Source organism: Octopus sinensis, linkage group LG2 (assembly GCF_006345805.1).
Source record: "Octopus sinensis linkage group LG2, ASM634580v1, whole genome shotgun sequence".
Lineage (NCBI taxonomy): Eukaryota > Metazoa > Mollusca > Cephalopoda > Octopoda > Octopodidae > Octopus > Octopus sinensis.
In genome coordinates this window covers 89,846,919-89,871,686 of record NC_042998.1, presented here as the reverse complement: position 1 = coordinate 89,871,686, position 24,768 = coordinate 89,846,919, and the positions used below count along the sequence as shown (strand labels likewise).

The 24,768-nt window shown below is 30.0% G+C and overlaps 1 protein-coding gene across 10 annotated transcripts in view; it reads right to left on the bottom strand.

The window, feature by feature from the left end:
• Nucleotides 1–1,043: 1,043 nt before the first annotated feature.
• Nucleotides 1,044–24,768, bottom strand: part of LOC115223963 (collagen alpha-1(I) chain) — a 317,450-nt gene continuing 293,725 nt past the window's right edge. For 6 of the 10 annotated variants that reach the window (XM_029794720.2, XM_029794756.2, XM_029794738.2 and 3 more), the window contains 5 exons: nt 17,835–17,858; nt 6,843–6,917; nt 5,081–5,278; nt 3,245–3,360; nt 1,044–2,893 (listed from right to left, as the gene is read on the bottom strand). In XM_029794720.2, the coding sequence (XP_029650580.1) occupies nt 2,686–2,893; nt 3,245–3,360; nt 5,081–5,278; nt 6,843–6,917; nt 17,835–17,858 (621 nt within the window). In that variant the 3' untranslated portion in view covers nt 1,044–2,685. The remainder of the gene's footprint in view (nt 2,894–3,244; nt 3,361–5,080; nt 5,279–6,842; nt 6,918–17,834; nt 17,859–24,768) is intronic. The other 4 variants (XM_029794747.2, XM_029794773.2, XM_029794765.2 and 1 more) reach the window with 1 other exon arrangement.

The following is a 24,768-nucleotide window of genomic DNA, read 5'->3' as shown; positions in this document are numbered from 1 at the left end:
TATATATATATATATGTATATATATATATGTGTTTATATATATGTATATATATGTATATATATGTATATATATATATATATACATATATATATATTATATATATATATATATATACACATATATATATATATATATTTAGTTAATGTAGATAATAAAACAAAAAAGATATGACTATCAATTTGAAAAAAGTGTTAGTTTAAAGAAAAAATTTACCACTTTCCATCGATGATTTTATATTGCATTCTTAACATAAAAGCCAAAAAACGGAATATAATTCATTATAATTATTTCAAATTTTGCCACAAGGGCAGCTTGGGGGAGGTGGGGATGAGTCAATTACATTGACCCCAGTGTATGACTGGTACTTATTTTCTTGACCCTGAAAGGATGAAAGGCAAAGTCGACCTCAGCAGAATTTGAACTCAGAACGTAGTGATGGCCGAAATACCACTAAGCATTTCGTCCAGCATGATAATGATTCTGCCAACTCACTGCCTTAATATAATTAATAATAACGATAATAATAATAATAATAATAATAATAATAATGATAATAAAAGAGGGAAGAAATAAAGTAATAATACCAGCAAATGACTTGTATTAAATTATTATTTACATTATTTATACTAACTTACATATATATATATGCACACACACACATATATGTATATACATATATAATTATGGATATATACATATTTATATGCATATGTGTATGTATATATATATATATATATTATATATATATATATACATATATGCATATATGCATATATACATACATAAATACATATATACATACAAATATATATACATATATATATATATATATATATATTATATATATATATATATATATATATATATATATATATATATATATATATATATACATATATATGTAACCAAAAGGAAAGATTTTATTGACAGTAACTATGCCAGTATTTTAGTTTCTATTGTTTATGCATTAATTTCAATTTGAGCACATTGTCAGATGTGGGTAAGGTTTTATTAAAGGAAAATAAAAACATAAGAGTTGGTGTAAGTAAGGTCAGGGGGTGGAATTGTTTAATTAAAACATAATACGATACATCTTCAACATCTCCATTTTGTGTTTTATTGATGAGACAATCTGTAAACAGTGTTGATTTAGATGGTGTTTTTCTAAGTATCTCTAAATTTATCACAGTTGTGGTAATATATCAGCCACTTAGGTTTCTCTGTATTGGTGATAGCAGCTGATGAGAGTAGCTTCAGTGTTTCTCCAATAATACAATATATTTAACCAGCACATTTCATGAACATCACTGACTGAAACATCTTGAAAGAGTGTGGCAACTTCAATCTTTGAAGACCTTCTTTTGAAACAGTAAAGCAAAAAAGAAAAAGCAAATCTACAAATATCCATATATATATATATGCGTGTGTGTTTGTGTGTGTGTGTGTGTGCGCGCACATGCGTGTATATGTATGAATAGATATATGTTATCATGTAAAGTTGTGTTTAACACACACACATACATACACACACACATATAAATTAAAAAAATAATCAAATGATTCTTATAGGCATTTTTAAAAGTGTTGCCTTATTTAATCTCAACTCATATTTCATGTTACTTTTCTTGTTGGTGTGGTTATTGAAAGATACATTTTCTTGTTGTTGCTTCCCAACATATAATATATATATATATGCATGTATAAATATATATACCCACACATATAGATGCAATTTTTGCTGTTGTCTTTCTGGCTCTGGTACTATGTCCTATCATTCTCATTATTTCTATCATCACCATCATCATTGTCTTTATAATCATTACAATCATTTGCATCCATTCTCTTGTGATGCTCACCATCAGTACCATTACGATCACCATCACCAATATCATCATAACCATATTCATCACCATCATCAAAATCATCACAATGAATGCCATCACAAGCATAATTTTACTGTTGCTAGGAACACCATTTCAATGAAGAATATTTAAACTATTTCTCAAAAATCTTTTTGGCACCAATTTTCTTGTTCCTTGGAGGATTACAGAATTATCAGGATTTATAAGAAAAAAACAAGCTAAGCTATGTATTATATGGTAATGATTATAATGATGGCCTTGAATGATGATACCAATGTCGATAATAAAATAACTATAGTTTGTAGATGTTTCATGTTAATATTATTATTATTATTATTATTATTATTATTATATTATTATTATTATTATTATTATTATTATTATCATTATTGTTGTTGTTGTTATTATTATCTTTCATTTTCAAATTGAGACATTCTAAGTAAAAGTGTTATTAATGATGATGGCAATATTTGCTATATATATATAACAAGATTTAAGATTTTTAGGAATTTTTCTTTCCTTTAAAAGTTATTTTGAAAAAAAATGTTTTTTTTGTTTTTGTTTTAGAGTAAAAATCTCTAAATGTTTAGTGTGTGTTCATGCTATGGAAGATCTGTCTGCTATCATCTGAAATGATCAACACGTCTGTTCATTAGGTGAGTCCTATTATTTTATTAATATTGTATTTTTTACTGTGTTTTTCTTTTTTTTTAGGTATAAGATATTGAGAGCAATTCACTCATTTGTCCATATTTCAAATAGGATGAGTGAATTGAAGAAGAGATTTGTCTTGTGTTGTTGTGTGTAGCTTGTTTTGCCAGCTCAATGTTGTTCCATAGTGGCAATTTGTATGCATAGGACAATGAAATTGTTGTTGCAATGGAACTCTTCATATCCCAGAAACTGATGAGCCAATAGGGACGATGCAACACCAACATTATTTCTTCCTGATGAACGCCAGTTGGAACAGAATCTGTCTCTCTTTCGCTCGCCTTTTGTTGAAGAACCATGCCATACAAATTTCTGTGGCCTATAGAGAAATAGAAGATACAAAACTTAACCAAAGTAAAACTCATGAGCATTGACCAAATAAATTAATATCAAATAGGTATCAATAAATAAAAAGACTTCACCAGCAAATAAAGCAAATATCTAAATTGATAGAATTATACACCTCATGATAAACAAGAAGTAGATAAATGTAGAACATTACAAAACAGTCTATCAAAGGTTACAAGCTCTTCCTCAGACAGATTGTAATCAAATTTTTACTTGTGTCAGAAAATGTAATGCATTTATCAATCTGGAAGTCAAATGAAACTAATTGATATTTATAAAACTTGTGTTCAAAGGTAACTAGCATAGCAAATGGGTCACTTACCATCTTGAGCTAGTCATTACGTTGGTACCATCAAATGAATAGAGTGGAACGGAGCTGTTGAAATAACCTCCATCTCCACTGATTAAGTGCTCCCATGAATCCACAAGAACTTCACCCTTCAAAACATAAATTAATATAAATGTAAGCAAGTATATAGACAAACATTTAAAAATTATTTTACTTTTTGTGATTTGATACAAAGAATGGTGGGTAAAATTTACAATAAATCCCATAATGGACATTATAAATAAATATCATCAAGCATAATGCAATGTACATAAGTCTGTTTTTTGATGTCAGAAAGAAAAATGTTCAATTGCTATTTTTCCAATACTGCAGAAAACTACTCCTTTGTTACAGTTTATAGAAGTAATCACTGAGGTTAATGCTACTTCCTTTTAGTAAAAAGAGGCACACATCATTCATTTTCTTGAAAAAACACTTCCTAAGAATGGGCAAAACAAATAACAAAAACATTTAATTTTGACTGAGTTCATCTGATCAAATTGTTATGTACCGTAAATCCTCGAGTATAGTCCGCCCTTGAGTATAATACGTGGGGGATTTTTAGGGGGCTGTACCTCTGAAAAAAATAAACCTTGTGTATAATACGCACTCCTTCTCAAACCTGAGTCAAGGAGGTCTATATAATGTCCTTGGTTTATAAAAAGGTATATGATAACATCCTTTATTATTGCCTTCTTGCTTTCTTTATCTTTGGAATCTGTTTAATTTCATCTTTATTTCTTCTCCATAACCTGACATTGCTTTTGTCAACATCAAATTTTCTTCTGGTGGCCCTATTACCATGCTCTTCAGCATAAGATATAACTTCAAGTTTAAGCATAGCTGAATAAGATCTATGAAACATTTTATGGGCATGTAATGTATAAAATGTCTTATTGGAGATTAATGTACAGATTTAAGCCCCACTTATAAAAAACCCTAGTAAAGACCCACAGTAGTTCAAACATTTAATACTGGTATTTAATTAAGTATCTATTGTTTGCCACGATAATGATGCAAACTGCCAATACAAACAGCAGGATGAACTATTTAGCTAAACTATTAAGCACAATTCATGCATAATTAAGCCAGCAGCACCTAGTCGAACAAACGCTTCCGTGCATGCATAATACAATAATGGCGACGTTCTTAACTGTTATATGGGAATGTAATATGTTTGCAAATTGTTTTTGTTACATGTCATTCTGTGTTCTGAATACTTTTATTTTAATAAATGTTGCTTACTGCAAGTTATGGATGATTCTTTTATGACTTCATTGCTTTCAGGCTTAGCTTAACGTATTTTCACGACCGACACCACAAAATGCGTTTGAATAAACATTGCCGGACAGCAAATAGAGACTTGGACATTGCTTAGAAAATATTCTTCATTTTTAATCGCATTTATAGTACGCATTAGGGATTTTGACCTTTAAATTTTGGGGAAAAAATGCGGATTATACTCGAGGATTTACGGTATTTAGAATTTGTTCTATTTTAGATGGTAATCTCAGTCTTAAGGTGTCTTTTCAGATATCTACGTCAGAATGTGTCCTTGCAAATGGAATGCCTAATCTGTAAGCTTTCAGAAAACAGCCAAATAACTTTTAGTTCATTACAATTCATTGGTGCAATTCCTCATCATATCTAATAGGCATCTATAAAAGCAGGCAATCCATTTGCTGTGCATCAATTTATGTTTATTAATAATCAAGAAAATATTAATACTTAACAATTGAAGTGAAAGAAATCATATAATAAAGTTCATTTTTAAAATTCTAAAAGAAATTTATTTTGTATTTAGGAAGAAGAAAATGTTTGGAATTTTACCTTTGAATTCACAATTGGATAATTACGCTCTTTCTTATCATAGATTAATGTTTTCAAATCTTGAATTTGATTTGATAAGAAACCGCGGAATGTTGCTTTAAAAGATGCTCTCCGTGCTTGTTGATGACAAAATAAATCAATTGTATTAACTCCACCCATTTTTCCTGTGAGCGGTCTGTTCAATGCTATCAACCTGAGCTGTGAGGAAAATGAAATCACATTAAATTTACTGTGTTGTATATTCAGAAATGCTGGTAATCAAGGCTAATTTCCAATAATGGTATAATTATATTTAGATGACGAACTTACAAGAATTTCACATGTAAGAGGCATTATAGCAAAGATTTATGTTTACAGCATTAGAAGAGTAAAGCTGGTATATATTTAGATGAGAGGTTCCCAACATAGAGTGTCCCTCGGTGGCAAAAACTGGTATTTCAGTAGTTGCAACAAAGTCTAAAACTATTAAATCACTCTCAAAAATAACTTTGTTCTATTAAGTTCACCAGTAGGTTGGTTTATGTGATATATGATATATTGCTTTGCAGTTAGGAGTTTATGGAATCCACCATCCCAGTAATGTATGTAGTTGAATAAAAATAAACTTAAATTAGTTATTTAAAAATTAGCATTTTCACCTTCAAACATGAAATTATTTTAGAAGTGGGTTGCACAAATTATGCAAATGTTTCATAAGGATGCGAGCATAGAAAAGTTTGGGTAAAAGTAGATTTAGATAATGGTTTCTAATTTTGGTACAAAGCCAGTAATTTTGAAGGGAGGGGATTAGTTGATTACATGAACCTTAGAACTTAATAGACTCTTTATTTTATGGATCCCAAAGGGATAAAAAGAAAAGTTGCATTTGGTAGGATTTGAACACAGAACAGAAAGTGCTGAAAGAAATATTACAAAGCATTTTGTCTGATGGTCTAATGATTCTTGTAATACATCACCCATTGATTTAAGTAATATATGAAATGTTGCTTTGCAGCCATGAGTTTATGCAGAAACTTCCCATAGAGTCATGAGCCCTCTCGAAGATGTCTCTAAATTTGAAATTGAAATTTATGCTTTTTGAAAATGAATCTGTCTAAAAGGAGAAAGGAGTGGTTATAGTTAGATATACCTTATATTTCTAAATTTTTTAAACATACTTTGTGCATAGTTTGTTGTTTTTCTAATAAACAATCTTGAATATTATTTCCTACTGATGATATCTTTTAAATTATCAAATCAACGTTGCTATTTAAATACATGTTTTTCTGAGGGCATCTAATTGCATTGAGCATGCTTTCTTACAGATAACTCAGAGAATATGTTACAAAAGTTTACCTTAGCAAATATTTGACAGGTGTTTTCACCTTCATCATCATCATTGTTTAATGTCCGCTTTCCATGCTAGCATAGGTGGGATGTAATAGTATGTACAATTGCTATTAAATGTCTATAATCCTCATAACGACAACTGGAATATTTGACAAGCATGTCTTTGAGAAAATGAAGATAGGTACACTTTAAAGAATTAAAAATCTGGATAGATTTCCTCACTCTGATTCTAAGGAAATATAACCATAGCCTATGATCAAAAGCATCAGCAAGTGGTCAACTTCTAAAATATAGGAGGTCATTTTGCATTGGTTTTGTAAGATTTTTGTGAGCAATAAAGAGCTGGTTTAGAGACTATGGTAGAAACTCTTTCAGATATGTCCCAAGAAAATTTTGAAACTGAGAAGCAGTAGTATATTAAAATATTACTTACTACTTTTTGGTTTTGTCGATATCTTTCCTTATCAAGATTTGGGGGAAGCACATGTATTTCAGGTGGTTTAGGTGTCTAAAAAAGGAGACAAAGTAAATAATCAGCTAGGGTTTGAAATACCACATACAAAAAGCATAAAAATTGCAAGATAGAATAATTTCTATACTAAAAGACATACATGCATTGAATATTTATAACATAAAGCATATTAAGTGATAATATAATATTACATGATAATTAATATCTATCAATTAATATAAGTTCAAGTACAATACTAATACTAACACACACACACATATACATATATAAATAGATGTATTTGTTTATACATACATGTATATATATATATATATATATATATATATATATATATGTATATATATATATATGTATATATATATGTATATATATATATGTATATATATATATATATATATATATATATATATATATATATATATATATATATATGTATATATATATATATATATATATATATATATATGCATTTATCAATATGCATGCAAATGACATTATCATATATTTTATATCAAAATATTCCACCATATGGTTAAATTACAGTATAATGCATTGCAAAATTGTAAAATTGTACAGAGAATGTAGAAGTAATAGAATATAATTTGTTATAAATAGCAACATATACATACATATGTGTGTGTATATATATATATATATATATATATATATGTGTGTGTGTGTGTGTGTATGTATATGTAAATATATATTTATATATGTACATATATATATAAATATATATATATGTATATACAAAAATACATACATACATACATATATATATTATATATATATATATATATACACATAATTACACATTCATACATATACATATATACACACACACACATACATATATATGCATGTATATATTCATGCACACATACACACACACATGTATATATGTATATTTGTGTGTGTGTATCTAGAATACTTTTTACTCAATAGATGTATTTTGCTGATATTTTGAACATGTATATTTCAATTGAATCATAAAATATAGGTGACAAAAATGAAATACAAAGAAATAAATAACAAACAAAACAATAGCAAAAAACTGGTGCAAATAGGTGGCATATCCAAAAACACACTTTGTGATATCACACAGTGGAAATCAAAACTAGAAAAAGAATATATAAAGTGCATGTAAAATGCATCATGGACAACAGAAAGGCATTGTGGTTAAAGTATAAAAATGTATATGTTGAAATGAGATTGGATGAATATATACATATATATATATATATATATATATATATATAATATATATATTATATATATATCATATATAGATATAAATTTCAGCAATGACATTAATTATCAGCAGAAGCAGAATTGGTGTGCTGTAAAAATAACATTCCAATCAGTGAACAAAACAATGTTTCCAACAACTCTTTGATCAAAGCACATTCCCAAAAATTCTACAAGGCTCATATTGTGTGTAGATTTGTAGTTTTCCTTGACCACTCGATGACATTGATTTATTTTTATGTTCTATTTATATATATATATCATCATCATCATCATCATCATTTAACATCCATTTTCCATGCCTATATAATATATGTATACATACATATAAAATATACAGTTATCTAAGAAGTCACAAGTCAGAAAAAATAGGCATCTGTATATTTGCCAATAGAGAGGGTATGTTTATCAAAGTGTAATATATCATAGATCTGTTACAGCTGACCTTACCAACTGGTTTCACACCTAATATTAAATAACAACGTGATTATCAAATAATTGCATTCATCAGAGATGGAAAGTATGAACTATATAATGATGACAAAACTCTGTTGTCAAAGGGAAGGAAATGTTTCATCTGCTTTGAGAGTGCTGTGCAAAACATGAAACAAAGTTGCAAGCAAGAGACACAACTCTTGAAGAAACACTCTTAATTGTATCCTGTTTTTATTTAACATACTTCAGAGCACCCGCAAACTGGATATGACACTTCCACATCTGCTATAACAGATAGCAGTCACAATTTTCTTCCATACCTGCCTACCTACCATCTCTGATGAGCACAGTTATTACATAACTGCAGCCACATGACTGAAATAAGTAAAAGAGTGTATATTATATATATTTTATATCTATCTATCTATCTGAATATATCTATATATTTATATTATCTATATATTTATATATTATATATATATATATATATATATATATATATAAATATATAAATATATAGATAATATAAATATATAGATAATATTCAGATAGATAGATAGATATAAAATATATATAATATACACTCTTTTACTTATTTCAGTCATGTGGCTGCAGTTATGTAATAACTGTGCTCATCAGAGATGGTAGGTAGGCAGGTATGGAAGAAAATTGTGACTGCTATCTGTTATAGCAGATGTGGAAGTGTCATATCCAGTTTGCGGGTGCTCTGAAGTATGTTAAATAAAAACAGGATACAATTAAGAGTGTTTCTTCAAGAGTTGTGTCTCTTGCTTGCAACTTTGTTTCATGTTTTGCACAGCACTCTCAAAGCAGATGAAACATTTCCTTCCCTTTGACAACAGAGTTTTGTCATCATTATATAGTTCATACTTTCCATCTTTGATGAATGCAATTATTTGATAATCACGTTGTTATTTAATATTAGGTGTGAAACCAGTTGGTAAGGTCAGCTGTAACAGATCTATGATATATTACACTTTGATAAACATACCCTCTCTATTGGCAAATATACAGATATATATTATATATACATACATATATAGGCTTATATATACATACATACATACACATATATATATTTACTCATACATATTATATATGTGTAAGTGTGTATATGTATATATGCACATATATAAATATAAGAAAAAATATATATATTGCTATACATCTAAACATGACCCTGTCAGTTCAGGTGCCACTTGGAAGCATCCAGTCCACACTGTAAAGTGGTTGGTGTTTGGAAGGGCATCCAGCTTGTACACATAAAAAACGCTAAGTCCACTCTGGTGTTAGGAAGTGCATCAAGCTGTCTAAATCCTGCCAAAATAGTTACAAAATTCTGGTGCAGGCTTCTGCTTAGCTAGCTCTTGTCAAACTGTCCCACCCATGCCAGCATGGAAGCTGGACATTGAACAATGATGATGATGAACCTAGATTAGATATGTGGTATATAATTATCTATCTATATCTCTAGCTATCAACATGTGTATATATATATATATACATTATACACACACACAATTTAAGTGTGTATCTGTGTGCATGTATGTGTGTATATACATATATATATATATATATATATATATATATATATATATATATATATATATATATATATATATATATATATATATGCAGTAAATTCACATATCTATGTATAAATACATATAAATACACATATATATTGCACACACACACAGACACACACACACACACACACACACCACACACACACACACATATATATATATATATATACACATACTAAATGATAAAACAAATAAATATACATATTTGTGTCTATATATACAAATGTGTTATCTTGAGATCTTCAGTGTACACGCACGCACACACACACACACATGTATATATGGAATATGTATATGGAATATCCCAGGTTTGAAGCTGGGAAACCATAGTTCAATACAGATGTTGGTTAGAATGGATATATCTATTTGTAAAAAACCCGTCTGAGAGCTCAGTCATTTAGACATGTCCAGTAATAATGACCGAACTTGCATCATTGGCAACAATGAATAAGGTCTGAGTACATCCCCACTTTACAGACTGGTGTATATCTACTTAAGTACATCTACCATTCTATCTTTCCTTTACAATGCAGTATATTATTCCTGCTCAAACCTCATTCACTCACAGTTCAATTATCAAACTGGTAACTTCCACTAATCCTTGCAAAGGATTATCATTTTCATATTGTCCAGTTTGAATAAACCAAGATCAGGAAAAGCATGTTACTCTCAAGAGATTAAATACGAAAAAATAGTTCATATTCCATGTACTTATAGTTTGTATTTTTTGTACACATTTCATGACATCCTGTGCCCCTCCCCCCCATATATATATCTATATCTATATATATATATCTATATATATATCTATATAGATATATATATATATATATATATATATATATATATATATATATATTATATATATCTATATATATATATATATATATATATATATAGATGTAAGTATGTACATATACGTATGTATGTATGCATATATATATATATATATTATTTATATTATTATATGATTGAACGCCACACATCCTCTTTCAAGTAAGTTTTATCTTTTATATATAAATATATACACACACAAACATATATATATATATACACACACAAAAATATGTATATATATATATATATATATATATATATATATACACGCACAAACATATATATATATATATATATAATAGATTATATCATATGTAAACAAATGTAAGTTTGCTTTGTTATAGTGCATGTTTGGATGGCGTGCCTTTCCTAATAACGTACCTCTACTCAACTACCAAACTCTCACTTCCAACAACTCAACTCAACAGAACTTGACGTCTAGTCTACTGACAGCTCCAGCTTGCTATATGCGATGCTTCTGCGACTAGCTATCACGTCCACTATTTATATGTATTGGACTAGCCTATATATTGCCTGGGGGTGTCCAAACAACAGTTTTTGAAGCATTGAAATGTATTGTAGAACAAGTAGAAAGATACATTTTTTTCAACACATAAATACTGAACAGCATATATAAAGAATAAAATCCTTTTACACATGCTGTTGTTGACACATGTTGTTGGCAAAAAATTTTTCTGCTCTTAAAAGGATTTTATCCTTTATATATACTGTTCAGTATTTACGTATTGAAAAAAATCTATCTTTCTACTTTAATCACAACAATTGTTTGATACATCTAGCATCGATCTTTCATGGGTGGGACACTCAACAACTGGTTCATATATATATGAATACTTACATACACATATATTGTGCACAACATATGTTTTGATATATTATTATAATACATCAAAATATATTTGGTAATCGCATATATTGAAGATATATATGTATGCATCTATGATATATATGTATGCATGCATGTGTAAAATACATAATCATATATTATTGTATACCATTATTCATATATTGCACGTATACATTATAATAAAAATAAATTTATTTGTATATAAATGAAAAATTATCAATTATATATAAAAAAAATCTTTAAAAGCATCAGATTGACACTTGCACACAACTGAAATAAGCCTTTCTTAAATTAAAAATTATTAATCATTTCAAAAAATATATAATACAAAAGCTGATTGACAAAGATCATATGATGCACAATACCATATTTCAAGTTTCATTTGATGTGCTTTTTGCAGTTTTCATTTTTAAGTTTCATTTTAAAAGCTTATTTCTTTTTTCAGTGTTTCAAATCTATTTACAGATTCTAACTATTTACAAATTACCCTCTAACAAGTGTATTTGAAAAGTTGAAAATGGAAAAACTTCCTTCCATAAAGTCTGTGTCAATTTGTAGTTTTTAAAGAGTCTTTTTCATATAACTAATAATTTCCTGTTTAACAAAATCTTTTTCAAATACAGTGACTGATCAAGATTTTTTCTAAAAACTGTTATATATATATATATATATATATATGCACACATTATATTAAAGAGATATAAAATAATATATATATATACAACATGCACACACATATATATATATATATACATATATATTCATTCACACACACACATATATTGTCACAGGTGTGGCTGTGTAATAAGAAGCTTTCTTCCCAACCAAATGGTTGTGTGGGTTCACTCCCACTGTGTGATACCTTGGACAAGCGTCTTCTACTATAGTCCAAAGCCTTGGGAGTGGATTTGGTAGAAGGAAACCAAAAGAAGCCCATCGTGAATATATACATATATATATATATATATATATATAATATATATTATATATATATATATATATATTATATATATATATATATATTATATATATATGTGTGTGTGTGTGTGTGTGTGCATCTTTGTATCTGTGTTTGTTCCTGCACCATTTCCAGTTCAAATGACTGAAACTATCGTGGGTGTTACATTCCAAAACCCCCAGTGATTAGTGAAAATCTATGAAGTAGAAACAGTACTGCACTGTATAGTTTTTTTTATTACTTTTATAATTTGTATATATTTATTTTATTATAAATGCATAACAACACCACAGATGAATTGACATAAGCTTAAATAATAAACTGCAATAGGTGAACCACAATATGGTGAAGGATTACTGTATATGCATATATGTACATAGACAGATATATGTATATGTGTCTATGTGTATCTGTATATTTATATATATATATATATATATATATATATATATATATAAACAGTACTTGGAGAAGAAACGAAACGACCGAATCGAATCGACGCGAGGGCGCTCAGTCATACAATAGTGTAATAAATAAAATATATGCATACATACATATATGTACGTACCTACATCTACATGTATATATACATGCATATATAAATATATATACGTGAGTACAGGACACCACAAATAGACATAGAACTCAACGAGAAACGAAAACGGAAAAACAAGCATGGAACAGACCATTTTTTTACAACGAAAAACAGAGTACAAGACAAACTACACAAGGAAAAATCCCCTTCATCAGCTGTCCCTAGTTCAACTCCAGCGTGTTTCGAAGGTGAGGACAGGCTTTAAAAAGGAATAAATTAGTACTGGGGTCCTTTTACATTCAGCTAAAAAAAAAAATTCTAGGTGGTGTTCCAGCATGGCTGCAGTCTAATGACTGAAACAAGAAAATTGTATATATATATATATATATATATATATATATATATGTGTAAATTTGATGTAGTGTGACATTTAGACATTAAATTAAATCCACATTAGAATTCTGTTTTCTTGTTCACTTTTAATTTTCACATCTTCCGTCGTGTGTAAACAATTGCACTGCTATTATTCAGTTGCATTTATTCATATTTACAAGGTTATACATTCCTACCATCAGGATTTCTTTCCATGGAATGAAGACTATTTGCTGTCATTTAAATATCTTTTTCTTCTAATCCATATTTTTATTGTTCATTGCAAAGAGCATGATGACTGGTGGCATGACATTCATACATAATGTAAAACATGCACATACAAGGTATTAGTTTTATCATTCTAATGAAGTTAATTAGCATCATTAAATATAAGCTTTTTTACATGTATAAACATTGTTGAATAACACAGATGATAGTTTCATTATCACAAATTCAATACATACTGTAATTGTGTAACAATATTAACTTGATGCAATTATTTCAGAATATATATATACACACTCATGCATACATAGACATCTCTGATCAAAGAAAATGATATGCTTGAAAATTCTTATTTTAAAAGATATAAAAAAAAAATACACTGGAGAATTTGTGCTGTCTTGTAATAATGTAATAACTACAGTCATGTGGTATTCATTTTTGACATATGTTTTTCTATTTTTAGTCATACACTTCTACTTAGTTTTTGCACTTGTTCATTTTGGTTTTTAAGATGTGTGTGTAAACTTGGTTTGCATTTAGATTTGTTATTGTTTTTTTTAAAGTTTTGGGGCTCTTACGTTTGGAGTTTGGGCAGTAAACATTTATCCTCTTACAAGAAGGGACAAATTCAATCACTTCACAATGAAGATCATATGTATTTGTGTGTGTGTGTATATGTTTGTATATATATTTCTTTACTGCCCACAAGGGGCTAAACATAGAGGGGACAAACAAGGACAGACAAAGGGAGTAAGTGGATTACATCGACCCCAGTACGAAACTGGTACTTTATTTATCGACCTGGAAAGGATGAAAGGTAAAGTCGACCACAGCGGAATTTGAACTCAGAACGTAACGACAGATGAAATACTGCTAAGCATTTCGCCTGGCGCGCTAACGTTTCTGCCAGCTTGCCGCCTTTATGTTTGTATATATGTACACACACTGTGTGTGTGTGTGAATGTGCAAGCATATGTAAGTGTATGTGTTTGAGTGTAAGTCAACTAACCAAAGAGAAGTGGAAGTTAATGGCTGATACCCTTTATTCAGAATTTCATTGGCATAAAAGGGTGTATCTAATGAATTATATATCAACTCACTTGCCCACTGAAAAGATTTTTGCCTTTCTGTGCATGCTATACAGAGCTAGAGATATTCCACCAAATAATATACAGAAGAACTCTACAGAGCTTTCTACTAACAACATCAAATAAATGACCAGCATCTGCACTCCTTAAGGTTCAGAGACAGAGTAATCTTTACTTTCCTGAAATAATTTCTAATTGCTGTAACAAATGAACATTTTCTTGGGTCAGCAATAGTCAGATGACTAGGAAAATAATGTTAAAGAAAACTGAAACTCCCTTTCTAGTGGAAATTAATCCCATTTTTTTTCCAAATGTGATAATTCTTTACAGTCATTTATACCAGTGGTCTGCACAATTTTTACCACATGCATCAGCACATCCAATGGGATACAAGCTTAACAACAATCATTACTGTACAATCCTTTTATGTACATTCTTTTATGCCTATGAAATTCATGTGGATCATTACCTACCTATGCATATAAATGTATGTTTATGCTATGTTACGTGTATGAGTATGTAATTATGTTTCTTTAAATAATATGAAAATATCATAAAAATAACTTTATATGTATGTATATATTAAATGTAAAGCATATAAAAAATAAGATATTAGCAAATAAAATCAGTGAATACATGGTACATCATATTCAAGTTGAATGTGAATTGTGCAACACAAACATATTTGTGTCAAGCCAGGCCCAGCTTCAAACAGTTGTTCAAGATATATATATATATAAAATGATATGATGCAGTTTTTGGTACATAACGTGTTTGCATTTATTTTGAAAATATGCGCATTATTCACAATACATACATATATACATTCATACACAAACACATATGATATGAAAATACATTCAAAGTGTATGTGAAAACAATGATGACATACATATATATTTTGATAAATATGTGTATTTATAAGTACACACATTCATCACACCTCTTTATATAATATACATTACATATAGTATGTATGCATGTGTGTGTGTATATATATATATATTTACATATATGTATATATTTACACATACATACACACACACATATATATGTATATTTGTACAGATGTACACAATATCTACATACACATGCATACACATATATATATATATCCATAGACATATACAAACACGCACACAATCACACGCACACACACACACACACACACACACACACATATATATATGCATGTGTACACATGCATATATGTATGAGTGCGTGTATATGTAGATACATGTATGCATATCATTTATTTCATCTTACTGGTTTCAACCAAATACTCTGGCCATACTGGGACACCAATATGCTCTCTCTCTCTCTCTCTCTCTATATATATATATATATAATTTCAACAATTGAGGGTAAAATTAATTAATTATTAATCAATTTCACCAAGTATTCAGTATGTAAAGGGACCATTTAAGGCGAATTCAAATTATTACATTATATAAAAGGGCTTAGTAAAATAAATTACTTTGCCACATACTGAACTCATTAGAAATAGTAGCTAAAAAAACTTTTTTAAAACTATTTCTAATACTTAAAGAAAATCTCTCTCATATAGTGTTTGCTCAATTCAACTCACGAAAGTATGGGGGTAAAGACATTAAAAAATCAAATGCAAAGGTTATTTGAGAACGTACGTTTCAAGATTAGTCAACTCGACATTTCTATCATCAGCTCAGAACTCCTTGGTTTGGATTTGAAAACACTGAAAGTGGGAGCATACCCTCTCTATTTAATGCTTCATCTCTCTCTATTTAATGCTTCGGATTTTACCGAAAAAGCATAGTGTTTACTGATTTTAACCCACGCTGGTGGAAATGGGAGAGCAGAAATTCTTCGCTTGCATATTTTGGGTTTACTGGCACTGTTAGTTTCGAGCAGATCTTCAGAAGCAATAAGAAGCCGAAAGGGTATGCTCCCACTTTCAGTGTTTTCAAATCCAAACGTAGGAGTTCTGAGCTGATGATAGAAATGTCGAGTTGACTAATCTTGAAACGTACGTTCTCAAATAACCTTTGCATTTGATTTTTTAATGTCTTTACCCCCATACTTTCGTGAGTTGAATTGAGCAAACACTATATGAGAGAGATTTTCTTTAAGTATTAGAAATAGTTTTAAAAAAGTTTTTTTAGCTACTATTTCTAATGAGTTCAGTATGTGGCAAAGTAATTTATTTTACTAAGCCCTTTTATATAACATATATACATATATATATATACATATACATATATATATATATATATAATATATATATATATAATATATATATATATATATATATATATATATTATATATATATATATAAAGCAAATAAGTAACAAGCATGTTGAGGTATTAGGTAATATCTTGATATCCTTGTTACTTATTTGCTTTTTATTCCCCATATTTCGAGCTGTGTGGATAATACCGGATTGACTTGGAGCCCCAACTTAAGTACCTAATTCAACTGCATCTTAATTATATCTACACGCATACGCACACACGCACACACACACACACACACACACACACACACACAAACACACTCACAAACACACTCACACCCACATATATATGCACACATATGAGTGTGTGTCTATGAATATATACATAATTTGCCTTTATACAATGGTGTAGACTTCATAGACAAAATTACTCCAACAATAAAATGATGACATTAACATGCACAAAGAAATCAAAAAGTTAGAAGCCAGCAATGCTTTCTTCCATGCTTGAATAAGCACACTCTCAATTAAAAATTACATATAACTAATGGATCTTGACGTACACTAGTCAGGACAGTTGTTGTTTCCTGTAGGAAAAGAAATCAAGTTTGAATCTTAACATGCAGTTGATTTATTTTATATCTATTAATAAATGTGGAAGTAGAAATATCTTGGTCAGTAGGTGTTGTTAGCTTTTGTTTTGATATCCTTAGGGTATGAAGACCTCAACACCTTCATTGACACTCATTCACTGGTTTAATTAAGTTGTTTTTATGAACATCTTTTGTAAATGTTCATGTCATTTGTGTATATTCATCAATGATTTTCATGGAACTATTGTTGTTTTCTGTAAGTCTTAAAAGTTATTTGGAAACTTACACGCACAAAAAAAAAAGTGTTAACAATGAAGATTATGCTTTCTTTTATGTGAGGAAATTTCTGTTAAATGTTTTTAATGGAAAGTATCAATTTTAGACTTTATTTCTGAAGCTTGGAGATTATGAAATATAATATGTTACAATAAATAAATGGCTTTCAAGATATTAAGAAAATATTTGTTATTCTTTTTAAATGAAATTACAACTAAGAAATAGATATTTAAAGTTTAGTATTAAAAAATAAGCTTTTCCTAAGTTTCAAAGTTTTAAACAGTTGTAGTATACATGAAATGGGTTTGACAGGCACAAGGTACTATGTTTTAAAACAGTACAAATGACAAAACTGAAAAGAATTGACCACTTCCAGCATCTCATAATTTGTGTTTTCATGATCAGTAATAAATAAAAAGTAATAAAATATATTTTGAACTCAACCAAATCAAATATAACTATTGACCACTTCCAGCATCTCATACTCTCTATAATTTTCTTCACATTAAAAAAAAAATCATACAAGAATTAGAATTCTTGGGAATATTATCAAAATTAATAAGTACAAGTTGCATCATTGCATTAGAATAAATTTTCTCATCTTTCTTAGTCATACTCATGAGATTAAGTCATCAGTCTCTTGTATCACAATCATCATATTCAATATAATGGTAATATTAAATCCTTTAACCCACATAAATTCTGGAATACCACTAATAGATTTACTATCATGCAATGTATCTAGTGCAAGTCAATCTAGCTTAGTTTAAAGACTATTCTTCTATAAACTATACACCTGGGAGAGTAACTCAATACTCTAAACTAACAAACCACTTACCATTTCTAAAGCCATCCTAGTTATACATTGTGTCAAATGATGGCATTTGTTTGCAGCTAAGTGGAATAATTTGTTTTGTTAAAGTCTCACCAAAGATCATTTACTCATGCTCTGCCTATAGAGAGAATAATAACTTATAGCTGTTTATATTGTATATAAACTCAGATAAAACTGAGTTGATCTGTCTATTTTGTAAAACTGAGCAAGTGCTAACAATAAGAATTAACTAGTTTTATTTATTTTTTTTTTGTTATAGAATAATTTGAAAATTGTATATATTTTCAGTTAACAAACAGTTTAGCCTCACTTGAAGAGTAGAAAAGGGATTAGTGATCCCTGATTAGAGTTTAGCAAAACTTGAAACTAGTCAAGTTGAATTATTTTTCTGTTCATAGACAGACAAAACTATTTATTTTTACTGCAAAGGGTAAATTGTGAGTTTAATACATACTAGTCAATGAGGTTTAGTGTACTTTTTAGATGATGCTGTACTTACAAATATTTGCTAACAAATTAACCCTATTGACAAAATAGAGATCAATATCTTAGGAATTCAAAACCTTTATTAGATTAGCTGAAGCTACTTTACATCTTGTTAGAGTTTCATACTTGGGAGCAATCATTTTATGAAGGTGGCTGGTAGTGAGGACTTTGGTATAGTTGGATGGAATAAATATATATATATGCACGCCAATACATTTGGATACATAAACCTGAGAAAAAGTACCAAATAAAAGTAGAAGAGTTTCCTACTTCTTGCTTTCTGCAGTTATGCATTCATGAATTAATATATATTCTCTACTGTATTTATTGATTATTATTTCTTTGTGTGTAGACCAAATTGTGTTTATGTGTGTATATTTTTGTGTGTGTGTATTTCATACCCACAGCAGAAAGGTGTGCAAGGTGTGTCTACAGTGGAAAAGACTTTTATACACAAGAGCATGGCACGCAGCCTGTAATATGAATTTCTGTCACAATTAACTGTCTACTGACTCTTCGTTGATTCTGTTACTTGGCAACTATGGAGGCAATGTAGAGTAGAGAAATTTAGTGGAATATTAACTGTAGATTTAAGCTCAATTCATAGGTGGATAGTCAAACCATTCCAATATTATGATCTCATAGCTATTATTCTTATTAATTTTACAATAATGTGTAATAGTGGCCTTACTTTAAATATGAGACATATACATATATCTTTATTTTAAAATAGATATATGGATTTGACATATTTCTTACACAGGGCAACAAGTTTCTGTTGCACTTTATCTAGACTCATCAAAGATCATATAATAGAGTGATACTGACTATCAAATGCAAAAAGGTCATATTATGATTGGAAGACCCCACAAAAAGAAGGGTGTCAATTTATAAAGATATTTCATGCTGTGTTCATATCATCATGACCCTTAAGAAGAGGTAAATCAAAAGTCTGTCTGTCTGTCTGCATGCATGCATCTATCTATCTATCTATCTATCTATCTATCTATCTATCTATCTATCTATCTATCTATCTATCTGTCTGTCTGTCTGTCTGTTTGTCTGTCTGTCTGTCTGTCTGTCTGTCTGTCTGTCTGTCTGCCTATCTATATTAGGGGTTCTGAATTGTCATATTTTTAAGCAAATAGCCTGACATCATCCATGAATACCTTATTAACCAATAAAAGCAATCCTTGCCATCAACTAACTGGCATAGATTTCATGACCAAATGTTAATGAATACATGTACTGTTTGTATGTATACCATATCTAATAGCCCATGGAAGCCAAAGACTTTAGCAAGCTGATATTTAGCATTGTATGTTTTACAAATTTTGTAATGACAACAATGCAATATGTGCAAGAAAAGTGTTTGGAAATGCCGAAGGTGGTTTAACAAATTTTAAAATGGTGACTTCAGTCTTTTGGATGGCTATCAATCAGGTTGACCTACTCTTCTCAATAATGATGCAGTGAAAACAGCAATTGAAAAGGATCTGGGGTAAAGAATTGGGGACTTATCCTAGAAGTTTAATAAACCATGGTCTGCAGTGCACAATCATCACAAGCAGATATAGGGAGGAGAAGTGGGTACCCCATGAGCTTTACCCCAAGAATAAAGGACACAATCAATGATGATAACCCAAAAAAGAGGTATTCATTAGGTTTAGAAGCTCTAACTCAACATCCCTACTCACCAAATCTAGTACCATCAGAATTTTCCTTATTCAGGTCAACTGAACATTTTACTAGTGGAAAAACATCCAGAAGCTGGAATGATGTTTAAACAGTACTCCAAATATTTTTCTCTTGTAAAGAAACTGATTTTTATGGTTGAAGAATCAGATAACTGGTTTCAAGATGAGAAAATGTTATTTCTAACGATGGCAATTATATTTTCAATAAATAAATATACTTAGGATATGTTTAATACTGATTTGAACTCATTACATGAAATGCAACATTCCAATTTGGGACCCCTAAGATACACACACACACACACACTCACACACACAAGGTGGTATCCAAAAGTTCCCAGACTACTTCTGTAGAGTGCCAATAGATGGCAGCCCATGGTTGCATGCACAGTGAGAGCTGCAGTGAACTTTAGGAAGTAGTGTGCCAAGTGACATTGCTGTGTTTACTTCGCAAGTTGTGAAATTTGTGTTTTCATGATCACATGTATGCTGTTGCCTGTGATTTTGTCATGGACAGGAACAAAGAACCAACGTGAAATTTTGTGTTAAACTTGGGAAGTCTGCTACAGAGACATCTGGCATGCTTCAGCAAGCTTACAGCAATGACGCAAAGGGTTGTATGCAATATTTTGAGTGGTACAGGCACTTCAAAAGTGAAGAACATCCCTGGAAGACGAAGAGCAATCTGGAAGACCTACCATGAGTTCCACCCCAGAAATATGATATTGTACATCAATACCATACCGTCAATTGAGAGTTCTACTGTGATGTTTTTGAAGCATTTGAGGGAGGACATTTGGTGAAAGTGACCAGATCTGTGGGGTGTGAAGAAGTGAATTCTTCATGACTACATTACACCCTGTCACCAAACTCTCCTTACTTATGAGTTTCTTGCCAAAAACAACATGGTGTCACTTCCATACCCATCCTATTTGCCGAATTTAGCACCTGCAGACTTCCATCTCTTCTCCAAGATGAAAATGAAGTTCAAAGATCACTGTTTTAACACCATTCATGAGATCCAGAGTGATTCACAGAAGGTCCTTGACTCACTAATAGAAAACGACTTCCAGGTGGGATTCCAAAAGTGGCAGGAACACTACTCATAATAAAAAGGACTATTGGTGGAATGTGTCAGTAAAAACCTCAATAAAATGCAAACATAACAGACCTGACATAATTTTACTGCACAAGATGACTATTTTGAAGATGATGCTAAAGCTTAGGTTATTTTTTATTAAACAAAATCAGCTAACATGATGTAGCTAGGGCACTGTATAATGAGATCTGTTGGAAGGATAACCCCAAGGACAAAGAAATAAGAACCTACAGTATGGTAGAAGCTATAGCCACTCATAATAAAGTGGAGTATGGGTGGAATAGCCCAGTGAAAACCTCAATAAAATGTAAACATGATAGATATGACATAGTGGTTTTGGACAGAGAAGACAAACTGTGTACAGTTGTGGAAATCAGCTGCCCAGCAGATGTTAACATAAAGCTAAAAATCAGCAAAAAAGAAAATACCTATGCTGAACTATTGAGGAACCTACAGCTACTCTACCCAGATTACAAGTTCAGGTTTATACCTGTAATTGTTGGGGCACTGGGATATTTAACACACTGCCTAAATACCAATCTTGAGAAATTAGACTTCTCAAAAACAGAAAGGAACCAGCTGATTCAAAGACTACAGATCCAATCCATCACTGGAATTGTAAAAATCTGTAAAACTTTCCAGAAGTTTATCATTTAAGTATATATGAGCATGTCTAGACATGTAACTATATGTATGAGAATACATACATAAAACTAAACATACAAATATGCACATATACATACATACAAAAATACCTTGTTGATGTTGAAATTTGAATGAAGGTAGCCTTGGGTCTAGATTAGAAACCGGTTCTTTCTCTATTGGCAAAAAATCTTTAAATAAAACTGAATAATGACATATATATATATATATATATATATATATATATATATATATATATATATGTTTATAAATATTATACCATATATGTACCTATAGTTATATCTATGTCTATATTCATATCTATTTATCTACATGTACACACACACACACACACACACACACACACACATACATACACACATACACACACATAATGTCAAGAGAGAGAAAGGGAAAGAAGGAGAGAAAGAAATGAAAATTTTAAGTGGAAGAAATATCAACAGGAGTAGTCCACTATATTATTAGCACATTTTTTTTTATACAACTTCTGAATGAAGAAAAAGAAAACTTTCTACTGACAAATATTGTTGGTTGTACAACTATACAACACCCACACAAATACTCCTCTTTGGGCACACTAAATAAAAAAGACAAAAATACTTTTATCTCAAGCATAGTTGATTTCCTTCAGTTCTTTAGATACTCAAACCTATCACATATTTATGACAAGAATTCCATATATTTTTTATAGACAAGTTGATTTTCTTTTATATAAACATATTTTCAGTATTAAAATATTTCCTTTACTTTTAGTGATACTACTGAGGGATTTGCACTAGGTAAGGTTTTAAATTGCATTAGGGCTGTCTTGAAGCATGGGCACATTGATTCTGTAATGCACTGGAGGCCTGTAATGCTGTTAAAATGACTCTGATTACATCAAGTTCATATTTAAGAGTTTTGAAGTGTATGGAGTAACCCCTTTGCTACTCCTACTTCTGAATCCATTTGGGCCTGGGGGCAGTAATACCTATCTAAGGTCCCACTTACTGGGTAATTAGCAGAAGATGTTTTGTGACTAAGATATACAGGAGTAGGAAAAATGCCAGTCCCTTGAAGTGTATCAAATTGATTTACCAATGTGTAAAGTTGCCTTGATATCACATGAACCAATTCTACTGTCTAACGATTAAATATACTCTGTGGCTCAAGGGTATGCTCATGAGAATAGGAGATGAGCAGAGTAAACTTTAAATAAACTGGAAGAGAGCAACTAGAAATCATTGCTATATCTTTCCCATGAAAAATCATGAAGTTTCAAACTTAAGTATGCAGGCCCATGGTCACTGATGCAAATATGTGAAGAGAAGGACATCATTGAATAGCTGGCAAATCCTACTATTGGATAAAGTTAAGTGAGCCATACAATAGACATCTTTAAAGTAACCACTCATGGATAATCTGCTTAGGGAAAATAAAGGCATTGATTATTACATTTTGAGAGATAAATAGATAGCAGCTTGCTTGATATCTTAAATTTTCACTCTCACATACATACTCATACAACATAGCAAACAAATAAAAAAAGCAAACTGAAGCAAACTATAACTAGAATGATGACAATGAAGACTACTGAAAATATTGTTCTTAGGCTATCTACGACATTTGTTGGAGGTCAGGTATTGAATAAGCAGACAATATTTGAGACAGAAAGAAAATCTAAGAGAAAGAAAGAAAGAGAGAGAAAAAGAGAAAGAAATATATGATTCTATGAAATAAAATTAGCACACAGATACATTGATCTAATATAAAATAAATAGACATAAATTAACATTCCGTCAGTTGAAACATGCTCTCATGATGGTTGTTAGGTATTAAGCTTAACCTGGTTTATCAATGATACAATTA